Source organism: Mus caroli, unplaced genomic scaffold, assembly GCF_978045245.1.
Source record: "Mus caroli unplaced genomic scaffold, Mus_caroli_1 scaffold_3, whole genome shotgun sequence".
Lineage (NCBI taxonomy): Eukaryota > Metazoa > Chordata > Mammalia > Rodentia > Muridae > Mus > Mus caroli.
In genome coordinates, this window is record NW_028227258.1 from 77,590,691 (window position 1) to 77,610,000 (window position 19,310).

At 47.6% G+C, this 19,310-nt stretch overlaps 1 protein-coding gene across 1 annotated transcript in view; it reads left to right on the forward strand.

Annotated features, from left to right (window-relative positions):
• The first annotated feature begins 242 nt into the window (after positions 1–242).
• Fhdc1 (FH2 domain containing 1) overlaps positions 243–19,310 on the forward strand; it is a 37,299-nt gene continuing 18,231 nt past the window's right edge. The window contains exons 1-4 of the mRNA XM_021158948.3: positions 243–807; positions 6,474–7,111; positions 15,729–15,790; positions 16,697–16,799. Coding sequence (XP_021014607.1) covers positions 6,611–7,111; positions 15,729–15,790; positions 16,697–16,799 — 666 coding nt within the window. The 5' untranslated portion in view covers positions 243–807; positions 6,474–6,610. The remainder of the gene's footprint in view (positions 808–6,473; positions 7,112–15,728; positions 15,791–16,696; positions 16,800–19,310) is intronic.

A 19,310-nucleotide genomic window follows, 5' to 3' on the forward strand; every position in this document is an offset into this window, starting at 1 on the left:
AGAGCCCCTTCATTCAGTTCTGCTAGGCTTTTTTTTTTTTTCTTTCTTTAATAAAGCTCAAAAGTTTGTTACCATCATTGAGACAAAAGAAAATAAAGGAGAGGGAAGGGAAGGGGAAAGAAAGGGTGGGAAAGCGAGTGGGAGAAGAGACGATTTGGCGTGCTCCACAGGGGATCAGACCTCTAGACCGCTCTGGACCTCCTGAGAAGCGCTAAGCTCCAAAGAGAAGCTACTGTGGAGTGGAGCGGAGGTGTGTGAATGTGTGTGTGTGATATAAAGGTGCATGCGTGCCTACGAATGTGCGTGGGGTGTTCTTGCGTGTGCGCGGGTTAGGGTGTCCAGGAGACTGCCGCAGAGGTTCCTTTTGTGGAAGGCGGTGACCTGCTCAGTAGCGACGGCGCCTCCCACTTCGCTCCATTAGGACACCAAGGCTCATCTTTTCCCTGCAGCAATTTCCATCGTCCTCTGTGGTTGCCCGCCCAGCCCCGCTCTGGTCTTCAGGTGCCAGGAGCAGCGTGTTGGGCGGCGGCTTTCGAGTCTCGGGAGCCCGGAGCTGGCGAGGGCGAGCTCAGTGGCGGTGCTGTTCGGGTTGAAGGGGGAGCGAGGGAAGCAGCCGAGCAGGAAAGGGCGTGCTGTCCTTTGCGGCCGGCTGGAGGAGCAGCCGGGTAGGCAGCATTGTTACCTGCAGCGGCCCCGCCCCTCCGCACCGCCCTGCCCCCTCACCGTCCCCGGCCTGCAGTCCTGCGGAGAGACGGCGGCGCCGGGACAGCGGGCGGAGGCTGCGCGGGCGCCGGGAGCGGGGGCGCGGTGAGTGCGGGACGACGGGAGCTAGAGCCAGGGCTACCAGGCTGGGTTCGGGGATGCTGGGCTGAGCAGCGGCGCGGGGAGGATGCGGGGAAGCGCGAGCACTGTTCCCGATTCCGGGGACCTGATCCTGGAGCGCAGGCCCTGTGCCCCGAGGCGCATATGCACTCGACTGGCTCGGCATCAGACCCTGAGCTCTGTGTGGCGCTGTCCGCGGGTGGGACCTCGGAGGTTTGATTAGCTTTCGTGGCACTTATGCGGGTCGCTCAGGTCACAGGAGTCCCTTTTAACGAGGACTCGCTCCTGCTATAGTGATGTGGGGGTAGGCTTCCAATGACTGCACACCTCCCTGGAAGTTCACCTCCGAAGTGGCGTCGGCGCTTGTGGAGTGGCGGGCTGGCAGTCACCCACGGTCCCCGAGCGTGACGGTTCCCGAGCATGACGGGTCTCCGTATCCAGCCCCAGAGACTCCTTTTTGCGTTTCTGTCGCGGGTTCATTCCCCCCCTCTCTCGGTGCAAAACCGCAGTGCGGCCGAGAGCCCTTCTCTCAGGAGCCCGCGCTGGGGACTACACGGTGTCGCCGCAGCGGTGGTCCAAGCGGCTGACGGCCACTGTTCCGTGAACCACGAGCTCCGTAGAGAGCTGGTTCCCCGGTTTGGGCGGGGAAGCTTGGAAAGGACGAGCCACCCCGGGTCGGATAGGCACAGAAGAAGCCCCAGGGGTTTCGCGGCTGGCCTCCATGGCCTCTGAACTGGTCCGAGACTGGAGAGTGTGGGGCACTCATGGAAGCTGAGGGTCGATCCTTTCCCGGGAGGGTTGTCCCTACTGTCCCCGCTAGGGATCCTGCGCGGCGCGTGGGGGCGTCTCTTCGCCGCGGACGCGCGCCTTCCCGGCCCAGATAAGGCGGCCTCTGAGCTAGTGCGGGGACCGCCCATTCGGAGCTCGTCTGCTGTCCCGGGATCCTGGGCTGCGCAGCTGCGGGACGCTGGTAGCCTTGGGGGGCTTGGGCTAAGCGCCTCGGGAGCCGGCGGAGCCAAGGGCCTTTCGGTGAGTGGATTCGCCAAAGCGAGGGGCTAGAGACCGAAAGAGGTGGTGGGCAAGACTTGGGAAATAACTGCGTCCATCCTGACTGGAAAGAAATCGCGTTCTGGGTGCTCCCTCCCTCCCCTGTTCCGGGCGAGTTTCATAAAGACCTGGAGCTAGTGTTTAAAGAAATTCTACTTTGAGTTGGACACCCTGCGAGCACCCTCTTTAGTCCCCGTTGTCTTTCTGGAGCTTCTGTCTCTCCCGGAGCATCCTTCGGCGCTCCTGGGCCTATTCTTCCTGGTTTGGGAACTAGAAGAGTAGAGACTGGAAATGTGCTATCAGAAACAGGCAGCTGTGAATGTTTGTTTATGTGACGTGACAGATTAAACCTGCCGTCGTGGGTTCTCTAGGCCGGCTGAAGGGCCAAGTAAGACTGCTGTTCGCAAACTGACTGTATTTCTTGATCAAAAAAGGGTTTGAAAAGACAGGTTGAGGTGGAGAGATGTTCCTTAAGGAGTGAGTAGAGAGAAGAGAACAGTATTAACGAAAGGCAGGAACTTTCCCCAGCCCTCTCTCTCTTTTCCCAACTAAGAATACTATGTATGTAGCTTAGCCTCTTCCTCAGTTCATCAGGTGGACAGGCTGCACTCCCAGCTCAGGTTCATCTGTGACACATGTCAGGAGGCAAGAGGAAAGCCATCTGGCTCTGTGTCACTTTTTATTACTGTTGAACAGAGCGGTGCAGATCCCCTTTGAGAAAGCTCTGGTTAGAGCTAGGAGCCACACAGCTCTTCCAGGAACCCTTAGGAATGGTCTTATTCTAACCCTGTGTGCTGGCTGATCATACACTGAAGGTTAAGTTCCTGATATAGCTGATAGAGCATCGCTCACTGAAGTTGGAGTTAAAAGATGCTGAGCTGAGCAGCAGCATCCCCAGCGGGAGGGACAGTAACCCCACCTCTGATGACCGGTGGTGGTTATCACTCAACAGACTTGAAGATGGGTTCTGTCTTCAGAAAGCCTATTGGTGACAGCTCTGCTTTTAACGGCCTCCTCCTCGCTGTAGGGGAGAAGTTAAATACAAGCCTGCCTCTGTTTGTCTTAGGGAGATTGATGGGATAGTTGAAGGTTCCCAGACAGAATCAGGGCTGATTCCATTGTCCCTGCTGTTAACTGCCAACTCTGAGTGAGAGGCAGGGGACCATGTCATATGTAGGGCTGTTTGCATCACCTGCATTTCTCTCAGTGTCTTTGAGATTGTGTGGAGTCATCTCTATTGTGGACAGTATGGTAGAATTATTTTTTTCCGAGTCCTCGACTTTAATACCACGTGTGACTGTAAAGAGATGGGATGCCATCTGTGCCCTTCTTTTCTTACCACCTCTTTAACGTTGGTAATCCTGCCTAGTGTTAGTAGTAAGGATGCACTGCTTAAGTAACAGGAATAAAAGCTCAAGCATTCAGCTAATCTTTGCTGGTGAATCAACTCACTAGGTAGAGCTAGGATCTATAACGATTATGGGAGGGGCGTTGCCAGAGAAAGGGACCAGGGACAGAAAGCTACAACTCCCTTTGTTCCTTTAACTCCTTAAAGTGACTTTCTTCTCTCCGGCTAGGCAATAGTCATAGAATCATATCAATGCAAGTTCATGTGTGTCTCTTCTTAACTTCTGCAAGCTCTTATCTGGTACTTCCACTGTGCACAGCACAGTACTCAAAAAACAAAAGTCTTAGTCCTTTGGGGGTGCAGGTGACTGGGGGTATCCCACTACCTTTGATGATTCAGTTTCTTCATTTAGTATTTCTACAGAGGCACTGAGGGGTTTAAGGCTACGCCTGTAAGCACCAGATACAGAGTGAATCTTACTTTCCAGACCAGTTTTTTAGTTTACCCTCTTCTCTATCCCCCTGCCCAGTGCTGGGGGTCCAGTTCTGGGCTCTGAGGTAGAGAACTTGCCTGGCATTTGTGAGTCTCTGTGTCCAATCCTCATCGCTGGGGTGGGGGCGGGGTGGGGATAATATAGAAATACATGGGTATCTATGGAACCGGAAGTGATTTGGAGAGTTAGAAACTTTAAAAGGGTTCCTTTATGCACAGAAGTATATAAAATGTGTGAGAATAAACTGCCAAAATTACCTGTACAGTCTTGAAAAAAAGAGTTCAAATGTAACCATAAACTGTAATTGACAGTGAGTCATGCCAGCTTTAGGGGTGCCAGCTACGAAGACAGCCTGGTTATGCCCCTAATGATAATTATGAAAACTCCTTCTAAAAGCCAGTTTCATCCTAGTGAACCAGAAGTCAGCTCAGAGGCATCCTTAAAACTCCACTGACATAGAAACTACCTAGTGGTGACAGCTGAATGTACCGATGCCATTGAATTCTACACGTAAAATCACAAGAATGGCTTTTTTAAGTGTCAAAATAATAGTGGGAAATGTCATTTTCTGTTCAACAGTTAAATTGTCAGGGGATGAAAACACCCTGAGCACATGGGTTGAATGCCCAGTTCTAAAGTAAAGAAAGACAGGGCTATTTGATGAGCAGTTGAGGAGGGTTGCCTGGCTGACATGCGTAAGGGCCCGAGTTCAATCCCCAGCACCACAAATTAAACAAACAAACCTTGGACTGTTACCTATTTCATAAAAATATCTGTCCTATATCATAGAGACGATTTAACATGTGGTCACTAAATTTTTTGTTTGTTTGTTCTTTCTGAGACAGGGATTGTTTTTGTGTAGGACGGGCTGTCCTGGACTCCATTAGTAGACCAGGCTGACCTTGAACTCACAGAGAACAGCCTGCCTCTGCCTCCCGAGTGCTGGGATTATAGGTGTGTGCCACCACTCCCGGCCCGATGGCCACTGAATATTAAAAGGGGGATGGATCTCACAATTCACAGACTTTGGTAGCAAAGTGAAGGTATTACGTGCGATTCTAGCAGCCAGAACTTAGGCTTCATCTGTAAACTTGAGACATGCTTTCTTTCTAAAGAATATTTTAATTGTATGTATGAGTGTATGTATGTACATAAGTGCATATATGTATATGTGTGTGTCTGGGTGTATGTATGTATACTTGAGTGCAGATGCTTTTGGAGGTCAAGTGTCAGATCCCCTGCAGCTGGAGTTACAGGGAGTTCTAGCCACCTGGCCTAGGTACCAACTCCTCGAAAGAACAGTATTCACTTGTAGCCACTGAGCCATCAATTCGGTGCCCCTTTCCCCACGTGTTTTTAAGTCAAATATATTGTTTGTGAAGATGAAGGGAAGCTGTGCATGTGAGCAATGATTATTAGAAAAAGTTAACTACATTCCTGTTTTGGCACATTTTTCTTACACAAGCCCATGGAAAAGACGTTCTCTGATTTCATAGAGGAAGCATGCTGAAATTGAAGTGAGGCCATCCACCCTTCTCAGATTGCAGCTCAAGGAAGTGGCAGAGCTGGGCTCTGAGATGTTTCTAGACTCAATTCTTGCTCCCCAGGAAGTCCCACCAGTTGTGTGTACAGTGGTTCATAATGTCTGAATTAATGATATCAGGAGGTTCACGTCTGCCTAACCCAGTGTTGTGGGATCCGCTTGTGTCTGCAAGTTGAGGCTCTAACAGCGATGACATAAGTGGATAATTAGAGCCAGAGAAGTCATGTCACACACTGGGACACTGTATGAATGCCTTCCGTAGGTTCCTAGCACTCCCTGGCTCACCTGGCTCCTTATGAGAAGAAGTGAAGTTATTTTGTTTTGAATTGCGTTAGTAATAACCAGTATATAGTCCAAACCAAACATCTGTAGGTCCATGAACATACAAATCTTCAAGATAAGTGAGTCGTATGTATAAGGGCTAGGTATGTGGTAGGCTTGATAGGGGCAATGTATCCTTGTACATCTCCTTTGCTAGCAGTGTCAGGAACTGAAGTTGTAGGTGACAAGTTTCCGGCCTCTGAAGAGTGGCTTTTCTAGAATCCAAGGTGACAGCATCTGAAGGGGTCATGGGAGTCAGTTAATGTACTGTAATTCTGTGGAGGAGAAAATGGAAGTCTAGTGTGGTGACGTAACCTGTCTGGCACACGTTCCTCTAGTTGGGGGAAGCGCATCACCCTGTGGAACAGGAACATGGTGACCCTGGCTCCAGGGAAACAAGCTGGGCCATTCCTGTCTTCTTTAAGTGCCCTATCTGCTCCCTTCAACATGGAAGATGCCTTTTGACCCAGTGATGGGCGGAAACATGTCCAGACTGGAAAAAGGCAGGGTCACTAAGCACCTAACGCCTCAGCAATTTGGGCAGTTTCCCCAAGGGCTGGTATACACCGTCCAAGAACGCCAGGAAGCTCTCGGTGAACAAGTAGTTTATTCATAAAGACAACACTCCTGCTCCTATAGCAGGCACTGCTTCATTGATTAATGGGAGATTTCCAAATTGCTGAATTATTGCTGAATCTTTGGCAGGTTTTTTTTTTTTTCCAGGAGCAAAACGTAGTTTGGATTGAGAGTGATGTGTGTTCGTTACAGTGTGCTTTGGCATGTCCTCTTGACCCAAATATCTAACCATTGTGGGCCAGCCGACCCTGGCCTCTGAAGGAAAAGCTGGTGTGAGAACAATTACCAGCGCTGACTTTAAACTACTTGCTCCATCTTCGCAGGTCTGGAAGCTGACATGCAGCTCGCTTGCCTTCTCTTCTGGCAACAGACTTATGAGCCAAGAAGTCCGACTGGAGTTTGATGTTTGTGTCTGTTTCTCCAAGGTTAAGGAATTAGCTCCTTAGAAGGCAACAGTACTATGCATGTTATGAATTGTGTCTCCCTGGCCAGCGATAAAGAAAATGGGACTCTTGCCACAGCAGCTGCATTCATGACTGGGCAGACGTCACCCTCTGCATCTCCTCCACCTCCTCCTCCACCGCCTCCACCTCCACCTTGTCCACATTCAGGGGAGGGCTTTCCCCCCTCCCCTCCTCCTCCTCTGCCACCTCCACTTCCTGGGGGACCTCCCATCCCCCCTCCTCCTCCTCCAGGACTCCCCTCAGTTTCTTACCTGAATGGCTACAGCTCCCTGGGTAAGAAGAAACGAATGCGGAGCTTCTTCTGGAAAACCATTCCAGAGGAGCAAGTTCGAGGCAAGACCAACATCTGGACCTTAGCAGCGAAGCAGCAGTATCAGTACCAGATCGACAAGAAGACCATCGAGGAGCTTTTTGGGCAGCAAGAAGACACCTCCAAGGCTTCTCTTCCCAAGAGAGGAGGAGCTTTGAATTCATCCTTCAGAGATGCCCGGGAAGAGGTAAGATGAGAGGATGGGGGTGAGAGAACGGAAGGGGCAGAGTCCTGCTGTCAATGCTGTTGTGTTTCAGAACCTTTGGTAAATTTCACTGGGAAAGGAGTGCGTGCAAGCTAGATGTGCTCCGGAAGCCACAGAAAGCGCCCCCCCCCAGCCCCTCCCTTCCCAAAGGATGAGCTGGGGCTGCGTAGCAAGAGTATGGGGAGTGTGTGTGCAGGATCCTCCCAGGCATCCCCATGGATTATGACCTCATACAGAGAACACATAAGTTGGGGCCCCGCTTAAGAGGCTCTGACCTCCCAGCACCACCCTGCTGCTAGCAAATCTGCTGTGGTTCTCTCAGAGAGAGAAGTCCAGCTGGAACCCAGCTTTTGTAGTCTCCCCTGGGACAGAAGGCTGAGCTCTAGAACCCAGCTATCTGGGATGAGCTGCAGCCATCTGGGATAAAATGCCTTTTGTTAAGAGACATAAATCCTAGATCGATCGCTTTGGGATTCCTTCCCCTCCAGTGTGCCCTCAGCCTGTGTGCTGAGATGGCCTCCGTGCCTCAGATCTCTGGATTAGGTCACCGCTTTTGTGGGGATGGATTTCCAAAGAGCCAAACCGTCAGGCTATTTTCAGACGGATTTTATATGAAGAGTGTTTCCAGTTAACGCTAAATGTGTTCCTTTGAAGGAGGAAACGGTTGTTAAATTACTAAACACATATACAACTTAACGTGAATCCTGTGTTTTTTTAATCTGTTGTAAAGGAGCAGAGAAAAATAGGTCATTGATAGAGCTGCCTAGATAAGAAAATGGGCAGGGCCCTGGGGTGAAGTATTCGCTCCATGCATTATTGAATTCTTGAGCCAGCAGTATTGACCTCTTTTCCTGCCTTAGGAACATGTTAACTCCTTCCACCAGGCGCCCTGAGAGCCCTTTAAACTGGTTGTATAATCCCTCCTGAAACTGCTAAGAGCACTCTTAAGAAATACAGGAAACGCAGGGACCACAGTTGTGACAAATGGACTGTGAAGTGAATTGGAAAAGGGAGTCATTTGGAGAAGCTACAGTGTCTTCAAGTACTGGTCACACAGGCTTCTCTGTCTGTCCCTTCATTTGGTCGGACATCCTTTCAGTATTGGAAGAGACTCGGTCATTTCCTTAGTGCCCTGGCCTTGGCCCATCTCCCAACAGAGGTGTCTGAGCAGCCGGTCACGTCTCACCCTTGTCTCCAGGTTCTCCCTGCTATGATGATTAGACAGGTGTGTGTAGACTTGAGGCGTATGTCCCAGAGAAGCACCTAGAACAGAAGGGGTTCAGCTTTGTGTGCCCCTGGGAGGCAGCTCTCGGCTGAGAGAAGTAGCTCTCTCTAGGAGTTGGGAAAACTTCAAGGGGTTAAGGACCACTTAGTGCCTTATGGCCGGCCAGCCGAAAGCTGAAGAACAGGCTAGGGCCCTGAGAGACCAAGCCAGCAGGCAGGGCTGGGAGGTGACAGAAACAGAATAATCCCTATCTGGGCCAGAGCCAAACTTCAGGAACAAATGTCTCTCCAACTTCTTCCATCTCTGCAGCCTACATCATAGACTTTTATATTTTTTTCTTTAACCTCCTTTTGAAAAGAGTTATTTTAAAATGGTATGTGTGTTCGTTTGTGTTGAGGAGTGCTCCCATGCTACAGTGTGTGGGTGGAGGTCAGAAGACCTCTCTCTCGGTTCTTGCCTTTTATCTTCTCTGAGACAGGGTCTCTCTTGTTTACTGCAACCTTTACCACAACCTAATGCCCACTGGCCCATGAGCTTCCAGAAATTTCCCTGTCTCTGCTTCCTACCTTCACACAGGAGTGCTGGCATTGGAAATGTGAGCTACTGCAGTGCGGTTTTCTGTATGGGTTCTGAGGACGGTCAGGACGGCGGATGGTCAGGTCAACGTGCTTGTTTGCCAAACACTTTACCCGCCGAGCTATCTCCCTAGCTCGAAAGAAGTAGTTTTCATTTTGTAAAAGATTTACTCATTTGACTTTGATGTGTATGAGGACTTTGCTTGCATGTGAGTCTGTGTACCACGTGTGTGCAGTGCCCTTGGAAGAAGGCATTGGAAGGAACTGGAGTTAACAGATGGTTCTGAGCCACTGTGTGGGTGCTCGTCAGACCCAGGTCCTCTACATGAACAGCAAGCACCCTTAACCACTGAGCTATCTCTTTAGCCCATGTTGTTGTTGTTTAGATGCTGAGAATGGAATCTAGGGCATTGCATATGTGAGACAATTGTCCTAATATTGAGCTGCACCACCACCACCCCCTGCCCTAAACATGTATACTTAAATGTAAATTACATATTAAATGTTCTACCTTAATGGTTTCTGATGCATATTGGGGTGCACAGACCACCATTCGTCTCCAGAACTCTTTCACCCCGCAAACCTGAGCTGCATACCCATTAAACAAGGACTTCCCATCCCCCCACTCCCTCTGGTCCTTAGCAGGTCCATCTTTCTTTCTGTCTCTGTGAATTTTACTACTCCAGGTAGCACATTTGTCTTTTCATGGCTGATTTATTTCTTGTAACCTGATGTCCTCGAGGTCCATCCATGTGTCAGAGACAAATCCACACAATATTCCTCTGTGTGCTTATACCACGTTCTTCTATCAGTTCCTCCATCCCTGGGTAGTTGGGCTGCTTTTACTGTTTATACATGATGCTGCTATGAACCCAGGGTGGAGATAGTACTTTTGACACATATGGGTCTGACTCCAAGAGATAACATGTTAAAAAGTTAGCATGGCCAAGGGCCAAGGGATAAGCCAGCCCATCAGCTTTTCACTATGCAGGAATAAGGAGTATAGATTAGTCCTCTGAAGTTCATGCTGGTTGACATTGCCACCTAACAGATTACTGGGGGCTATTTTTGATTTTCTACATTACGCTCAGCATGACTGGAAGTACTGGGAGTGCCTTTCTTGTGGAAATAGCCTGGTATGTGCCATTTTCTTTCCTGAGTGGAAGTTCTCCTACAGAAGCTATAGTTCAGCAGGACTACACTCTAACAAAGATCAGCCATAAATCTTCCAGCTCACCCTGCAGTGAGTGGAGTCCAGGTCAAAAGCAATAGTCCTCACCCTCTGACTGAGTGCCCTGGAGAACATGCTGAGCAGCATGTTCCTCAGAGGGCCTGCTCCTGAACACAGACAGCAGGCCATATCCTGGAGGTTCAGAAGTGCAGAGGAGCAGGTTGGGTCCCTTGTCATACAACAACATCACATAGAAATGTCCCGATATGACATGATTGGCTTTTTGCTTTAAAGGGCTTATAGTGCATTACTAGAAAGTCCCATTGTGCTCGAGAGAAAGAATTTGCTGGAGGGTAGGGAAGATGTTGGTTTCAGAGTGCCAGGCATAGAAAAGGCAGCACTTAAAATAGTAAATTGGGGGAAGGAGGTTATGAAACGCTACCATGCTTGTATCCGTGTTACTGAAAATTAACTTGGGGGATCACAGATGTGATGGTATCATAGTAATTAAGCGGTAATAAAGCAATTGGAGATATACTGATATAGGCTGGGCTCCTAATAAAAGGTTCAGCTCAGACTTCCTTTCTCAGTCCACTGATGCCATCCAGGAGACATTGTCAAGTTCCTTCCATTCATTCCAGATGTCTCCAGTCCTCAGCACTGGTTTAGTTGTGTCCGTCTCCGAATGCTGGTCTTAGTTAGATTTCTGTCTCCCTTTATAATCTGAGCAATTCTTTTAAACATATTTTATATTTATAATGTTTATGTATTTATTGTATATGTTTACTTGTCTGTATGTGCACCACATACAGACAGGAGCACTCAGAGGCCAGGAAAGGAATTCAGACTCCTGGAACGGAGCTGCCATGTGGGTGCTGGGAACCGAACCTGGGTCCTCTGCTAGAGCAATAAATGCTCTTAACCACTGAGCCGTCTTTTTAGCCCCCTTGCGTGACTCTTAAAGATAACAGTATGGTTCATGGTTTATCAAGTTGGTGAACTCTAAAGAAAATGAAAGGAGACGCAAACAGAACAGACCCAGGGGGAAGGATCCACCTTCCTAGGTGAGGTCAGATCAGAATGGGGCTCGCCAGCTGTCATTCACCATCGTGGCTGTGTGGCACCAAGTGACTATTCACACAGTGTAGATGGTGGACCAGAAGAAGAGGATGGGAGTGAGAGGAAGCAGGAAGAGGAGGAGTTAGGAGCAGGGAGGGAGGCTACAAGAACGATGGCTCTTTCTAGATCTATGAGCAACGCTGTTTCACCCTCCCACGCCCTCATTTGGGAACCAGTCATTCTCCTGTAATCATGATTACATTCCCATTACGTCCTGAGATTCTGGGACATGCTCACAATCCAGAGCTGTAGAACTAGATAGTGTGTGTGGATTAAAACAATACATATACTTTAGGTGTCTTTCTCCCTGCCCCTCATAAACTAAGGGGTTCCGATAGATAGCCAGCAAAAGCTGAAACAGTGGAGAACCGAGTCAGCGACCAAAGTGACATGGAGCCTGTGCTGAAAGGAAGATTTAAAATTGCTTTGCTTTTCAGGTTTTAAATGGGGTGAAAATAGCCACTGGTTCAGGTGACCAACATATGTAAGGATGTCCCCTTTGACACTGAAATGAAAGCAGTTTATAGGGTTCAGATTTGGCTCAACAGTAGAGCGCCTACTTAGCAACACTAAGGCCAGCATTCAACACCAACACCAGGAAATCAAAACCCCAAACCCCAAAACCCAAAACACACCAGCAAGTAAACACACCAAGTGAATTAAAGGTTTACTCCTTACACACTGAAAGCACATTAAATGAAATAAGCCCACCATCCAGGGGAAATCTAATTCTGCCTATAAGAGGGACCTAAAGACCTGGAGAGATAGGTTAGTCAATAAAGTACTCGCCTCAAAACCATGAGGACCTGAGTTCAATCCCCAGGATCCACATGAAGATGCAGAGTGTGGTGGTATATGCTTGTAGTCCTAACACTGGAGAGGAAGAGACAGCTGGATCTCTGGGGCTTGCAGGCTTGCCAGTCTAGTCTAGCTGGTGACTTCTAGGCCAATGACAGACCGTGTCTCAAGGGAGGTGAACAGTGTCCCTACAGATGACTCAGTTGTTTTGCGGTCTACACATGTGCATACCAGTGCACATAAACACACACACACACAACTTAAAAAGTAGAAAAAGAGGATGGAGATCTCATGGAGATGGGAAGTACCAGCCAGGGCCATTGGCTAGGGTAGGGCATGGTAACTGCAGTTTGATGGATCCAGGGCTTTGGTCTTGCAAGGTGTGAACATTTTGGAGCTGGATGGCATCATAGCACCTAGTGGATGCACATAATGCCACCAAATAGTGCACCCAGAGATGCTCCCAAATCCTAAGTATGTATAGCTTCCCACAACTGAAACCAATTTCTCCTTCTTGTGAAGGAGACAGGAGACAGGCTTTGTATCAGATTGATGCTAAGGAAGGGTGTAAGAACCGTGAGGCTGCTGGGTTAGCACAGTAGTAGGGCTCTTGTCTTGAATGGCATGCCAGGCTTTGGGTTCTTCCCCTATAGAGAGAATGGGGATGAGGAGAGACCTGGTACAGGTGGCACAGAGCTGGTGAGCAAGGTGACCATGGTCATGGCTGGGTTGGCACATCCTGGATTTGGCACTTTGTCTTCTCTGACTTAGCTTTTACAGCCTACTGGGACTTTTGTCAAATGCCACTCTGTGTGCATGGTTTCGGCTCACCGCAGCCAGTCCTAAAGAGCTTTGCAGCCGAAACCCTAGCTCTGTGGCAGCCAGAGTTTGGGAAGTGAGATAAGCTCCTTACATGGGCAGTGATAACCCTCTTTTGAAGGACTTTAACAAATACCTTTATAGCCGTTATAAGGATCCCGTTTGATAAGACAGCAGACTCAGTCACTAGGTAAATCTGAGGGTGCCAGAGAGCAGGCGCTGTCCTGAAGTGCTGTTTGTCTCTTGTTCCTTGTTTGGGTGAAGCGCTGGCCTTTTGTTTTCTTCGTAAGCTGATCAGTCATGGCCAGTCCAGGCCTTTCCTTAGGGACTGGCTGACTGTGACCAATTTCAGAAACTGCTTGGGCTGTGGGGACATCTCCTGTAAGCTAGAGCTGCCCTTGACTTTGAGCGCGTTGGCTACCCATTGGGGGGCTTGGGCTCCTGGAGGCTGGTCTATCTGGGGAGGACATGATGTCACCTGGCATCCACACTAACAACTCTGGGGATGCCCCTTGACTTGGCCAGACTGTGGATGCTTTTCACAGACCTGTCCCCGTTTCTGGAGAGACCTCCCACCTTGGTGTGGGAGGAGACTACATTTAACTGATTCCATGGGAGATCCACCAGTACTAAACTCACAGGAACCAGAGGGAGAAGAATCCGAGAGAACCAGGCTACCACTCTGTGCCAACACTGCTTTGGGGGAAGCCACAAGATGACACGTCTGAGGCGCAGTTTCCTTATCTGTCAAATAGGGATAATAAGAGTAATTTCTCCCTTGCTTTCCAGCAGTGGTGGCTATGGACCTATGCCAAGTATTCAGAGCCCCAGAGGGTGGAAGGGTGAACAGGATGAGGGTGGAGTTGGAAGTGGGGAGGGGGGTGAGGGGAAGGATGCTGCAGCCCGGGGTTAAACACAACAAGAGGTGGCAATCTAGTGAGAGAATTATACAACAGGCTTGTTTCTATTCTAGATAGACACGGATACAACTGTATCGGTGTACGTGTTAGTACACTCGGCCTTATAATGTACAAGTTTTAATGAGCAGTTTTCTGTCTTAATAAATTGAGATTTCCCGTTCCAGCGGGAGTGTTTCTCTTTAGAGTGTAAAGTTTCACGGGCTTTATTTATTCCCCCTCTCTTTCTCTCCCTTCATACTGAACTTGAACTGAAGTCCCTGGGTAGGATTTCTGTGCGGAGGGTGCCCTCTCAGCCTGGAAGCTCATTTTATGGCTGGCAGGTGATTGTGTTAACATCAAATAAACCCATAGGTTAGTAAATAATGAGATTGTTTAAGATTAGTCTTCAAAAGGAGACAACTATACCTTGTAAAAATTTAACCTTATAGCCAGGAAGTGACATTAACGGTCTGGTCTTGCTGTTGCTTACAAACTTGAATCGAACCAGAGATGGAGAATTTGGTCTGAAACCTGATGCCCTTTTGTTCCCTGTTGGTCTCTATTTCACCTAGCCTCTCTTTACCAAAAGACAATTGAAAAGAAGGGAATCGTTTTCTGTCATCTTCTATCCCCTCTCCTGAATGTTCGTTTTCAGAGGCAAAGATAATTTCTCAGCAAACCTCTAGAGAGTCTAATCTATATTTTAGTAAAGTCTTCTTAAATTATTGTCTCTTAATATTTAAAACTTGCTACAGCCCAATCTGGGTTTTGAGGGTACAATAGGATAGTTATATTAGCATCTGATAAATCAGAAGATGCCACGTATCACCCGGCTCGGTGGTGCACACCTTAAATCCAAGCAGGTGGATCGCTGGGATTTTGTGAGTAGCCTGGTCTATGCAGTAAAACCATAGATTATAAAGAACCTTCTAACTCAGAGACAGAAAAAAAAAATGTAAGGGAAAATGTAAGGATCTGAGACTTCTTGGCAAAAGGAAAGTGTTTTTAAAAACTTCTGAGCAAACAAAATGTAGAATACTTTTTTTACTTTTATTTATTTATTTATTTACTTATTTATTTTTTTATTTATTTTTTGAGACAGTCTCTGTCTGGCCTTGAACTTCTGATAACCCTCCTGCCCCAACCTCATGAGTGGTAAGATCATAGGCACGTACCACGGATGGCTTCGATACTTCCTTACTCTCTCCTAAATGGGTGATTTGTGTCTGTCGATCAGACCTGGGCCCACCCTCAGCAGAATCCTTGCTTTATTCTGCCATTTCAATTCTCATTTGATAAGTATGGGCTGTATGTAAAAGAAAATTTTAAATCAAAATAAAACATTATCCGTTTGAATGTATATACTAGTATAGTAGACATATATCTTGTGCATTATTTTGGGAGTAGAGCCCAGGGCCTTGCCCAGGCTGGATACGTGCTCCACCACTGAACTGTCCAGGTAAAGAATGGATTGGGGATGGGGGTGGGGTGGCTATTGTCATACAGACCAGGCTTGTCTCCAGCTCACTCTGTAGCTTTGGCTAGCCTTCCCTGTTCCCTCTGTCTTTTATGCTAGGATGACAGGTGTATGCCTCCACACCCAGAGCTGTGGGTCATTTTTACTGCGAGAGATGGACAATAAAAATTTTCATAAAACTATATTAGGAGCACTATGATAATTACCATATTGACATATTAGAAATTCTCCCCTTGTGCACCAGTATTATACTTGGACGGGGTTTTAACTTTCTTGTTTCTTCCAGCCACTTTTATTTTTATTTAGTTATTTTGTTGTTTTGAGACAGGATGTCTCTGTGTGGCCCTGGCTATAATATACTAGAATTTTCTCTGTAGATCAGACTGACCCAGAACTCACAGATCCTTCTACCTCTGCCTCCTCAGCACTGAGATTAAAGGTGTCTGCCACACCCTACCTGGACTAGGCTGTTTTTAATCTATATTTAAAACGTTTTATGCATCTGTTTCTTTCCAGGTTACTGTCTTGGATGCAAAGCGAAGTATGAACATTGGCATATTTCTTAAGCAGTTTAAAAAGTAAGATTTTTTTTGCATATGTCTGGAATTGTAGCTATATCCATGCTATGAGGGTGTGGCTGAGCTGAAATTCAGATTGTAATCTTCGCTAGGGACATTCCATTCCATACTCCTCCATGTCCTCCCTAGACTTGTGGCTCTGTGGCCTACAAGTGTCTGTCTTTGCTGTGAGCTCACAATCTTGAAATGAGGAAAAAAGGCCCTGCAGTGTCCGCTGGAGGCCTGTATATCAAGAAAGTGTGTGTGTGTGTGTGTCTATAGGTATGTGTGTATGCATGTGTGTCTGTGTGTCTAAATGTATGTGTGTGTGTGTCTAAATGTGTGTGTGTGTGTGTGTGTGTGTGTGTGTGTGTTAAATTCTTTGATGATATCCTTATACACATATTTGGTCCCTTATTACTCTCATCCCTGCTGCCCCTGAAAATGTTTTTCCTAACAAACTAATAAGTCCAATTCTATTTTGATGTCTTTTTTTTTTAACCTACCAAGTTTAAATATGGTTGTTTACATGAGTGGAGGGGTCATTTACAGGAACACAGGCTACTTATCAGTGTCTGTACCGCTGAGGAGACCGCGCCAGCCCCGGGACCCACTCATTGTTCATTGAGCCTCAGTCGGGCGCGGGCCTCCCCTCCTCAGGGAAAGTTTTCACTCATCCTCCCCTAAAGATCCCAGTGGCTGGTGCTGCTGTCCTCCTTCCTGGGATTCCTGGGGACTTTTTCTGGAGGAGGGAGCCTTAGAGTGGTTTTCAGTAGTGGCCCTGGTAGAAGAACCGGGAAGAAGCAAGTGGGAAGGTGGGTGGCAGAGGGGGAGGGGGAGGGGGATGTGATTTAGCTTCCATTGGCTTGCATCCCTGTTGGCATGGCAGGCAGTGAACACAATTCCGCAATTCCGTATCTTTTCAAGGTCTCCTCAGTCCATCGTAGAGGATATCTATCAAGGAAAGAGCGAGCATTACGGATCAGAGACGCTTCGAGAAATCCTTAAGCTTTTGCCGGAGTCAGAAGAGGTAAGGGACTTGACACGCCAGGGTTTGGGTGTTTGGAGTGGGGCACAAAGCTCTATGTTCTACTGAGTGTCAAAGGCCCTTTTCGAAGGGTACTGTCCTTCCCAGGGTCAGAAGGGTCTCATGTCAAAATAAAAGGTGACAGACTGTCCGATAGAAAGAGCCAGATTATAGATTCAGAGTGTCTGTTCACACGGAGTGGTGCCGGAACCGAGAAACCCGGGCAAGGTTGTGAACACCTGCGAACTTTAAATTCCTCACCTGTAAAATGAGGACAATAGCCCTTACCTCACCAGTTCCCAGGATGACTAAGTCCTGCTTAGACAGCCAGCAGGGTACTTGGCACACGGCAGCTCAATAAAGTTCAGTTTTCTTTTCCATCATCTTAACATTTGACCTTTGCTTAGAATGAACCCAGGTCACGATAGCTACGCCTTGGGGTGTTTTGTTTGTCTGTTCTTTGGGGTTTTTTGTTTGTTTTTTCAAAAAGGAAAAGAAAAGCAGTTTTGAATAAAGATACTGTAATGCTGTAACTGTTGGTGGGTATTAGCATAGGGCGTTCTAACTGACTGAAAGGGAGGACTTGCTGTGGCCACAGAAAGTACTGTGCTAGGAAGGTGTTAGTGTTGTTTAGACCAGGTTAGTTTGTTATTGGGTAGTTAGGAGCTTTATAGGAGAAAAGAGAATAGCAATTTAAAACTTTACAAAATATATTTCTTATTGTGTCTGTTGGGGTTGAGAGAGTGAGACAGCGCTCTACTGCAGGTCAAAGGGCAGCTTCATGGTCCCCAAGGGTCAGACTCAGCCCACACACACCTGACTTAAAGGCTAGAAAGAGCCCTTACACACAGAGCCAAAGCCCTGGGCCTTGGCTCTAGAATGGCAATCGTCAAAGCCATCCACAATTGTGACGAAGGCAACCCTTATTTCTGAAGAAAGACTCAAGAAGAAATTACCCAGATCCGTATGCCAATAATCACTGAAATAGAACAGCATATCATTTTACAAAAGATTTTATTTCTGTAAATAAAAATGAAAAGAGACATTTTGAAAGTAAAAGGTAAGGAGTAGCTGAAGTGTGCTCGGATGTCTGAGGCTCTAGTGGATCCCTAGTGCTGTCAGAAAAACAAATAAAGATGGTAATTGGCTCTCATATCCTGTCTTCCAAAAGTCCTGCCGACTCCTCATTGAACCCCCATCCCAGACATCACTTATGAAAGTTGACTTTTTTTTTTTCTTTTTGAGACAGGGTTTCTCTAGATAACCCTGGCTGTCCTGGAACTCACAATGTAGACCAGGCTGGCCTCGAACTCAGAAATCCGCCTGCCTCAGCCTCCAGAGTGCTGGAATTAAAGTTGACTTTAATGCCATCAGTAACAGGAGGGATAGATTTTTTTTCTTTTATGTTAACTGGTATTAAGTTCACAGTGGATATTAGTGGGTAACTGGAGACTCTAGTTATATTCATATATATCTGATAATGGGACACACTCTCTCTGCCCCAGATTTTGTTTATAAATGAAGTGTAATTTACTTAAGCCCAGATTAACAAATGACATTTATTAATGTAATTGAAGAGTCTTAAAGGCCAATGGTCCATTCTTATTTTTCCTGTATGAAGAATGAGGGTTTAAGAATCTTTGCTAGGCTAAGTAGGGTCTAATTAATTTGCGTTTAGGAAAGAGTACTTGTGTTCGGCTCAGAGTGCCTCCCTGGCACGCGTGCAGGCCTGGGTTTGAGTGGGTTTGGAACTGTATTCCTGCAAGGCTTCTCTCCTGACCTCCTTAGCGTTGTTCGGAGTGCTCAGCCCTGGCTGAACTCATCACTTTAAAAAAGAAATTATCAAATTAGACAGTGCAGGTGGAAGTGCTCACAAGGCTCCTCATGGTAAACTGAGGCCGGGGGTTGGGGGGAGGCTGCCAGCTTTATGCTGTGACGAGCTGGGAGACATTGTTGTCTTAATATTTGTAATTCTCTTGTTCAGTTCAGAAATGAAATGAAATTAGAAAACGCAGATTAGTTTTTCTGAAGAGCCAATGGCTGTCAAAGCGCCTCTATTTTAAAGATCCTTTTTCTGTTGTCTGAGTTTTGTGGGCTATCACTGGAGCAGAAATTGTACAGGGGTGGTGGGGGTGGGGCAAGTGAGGAAGAAGCACCTAAGAGTTCACACACATAACCCCCTCAACCTCACACACACACACACACACCCTACCCCGTGCAGGGTCAGCCTTCGTCTAATCGTGTGACAGGCCTGCCCCTCATCTTGTTTACATTACTGACTCTGGGCTGCAGCTCACCACACCCTCCACACTCAGCTTCAGCAGAAACACCCCCTCCAGGACACCCCTCCTGGAGCTGCCAGGGGTAGGTGCTGTCTGAGGGGCTTCAGGGGAGACAGAAACTGCCTTAAGAATGCTCTGTGCCCCATGGTACTCTCTAGAGTCTCAGAGCCCCAGTCAGTGGTTTATGATGGAGGTGAACGGGATACGCTAAGGACATGGAGGAGCCTGGGCC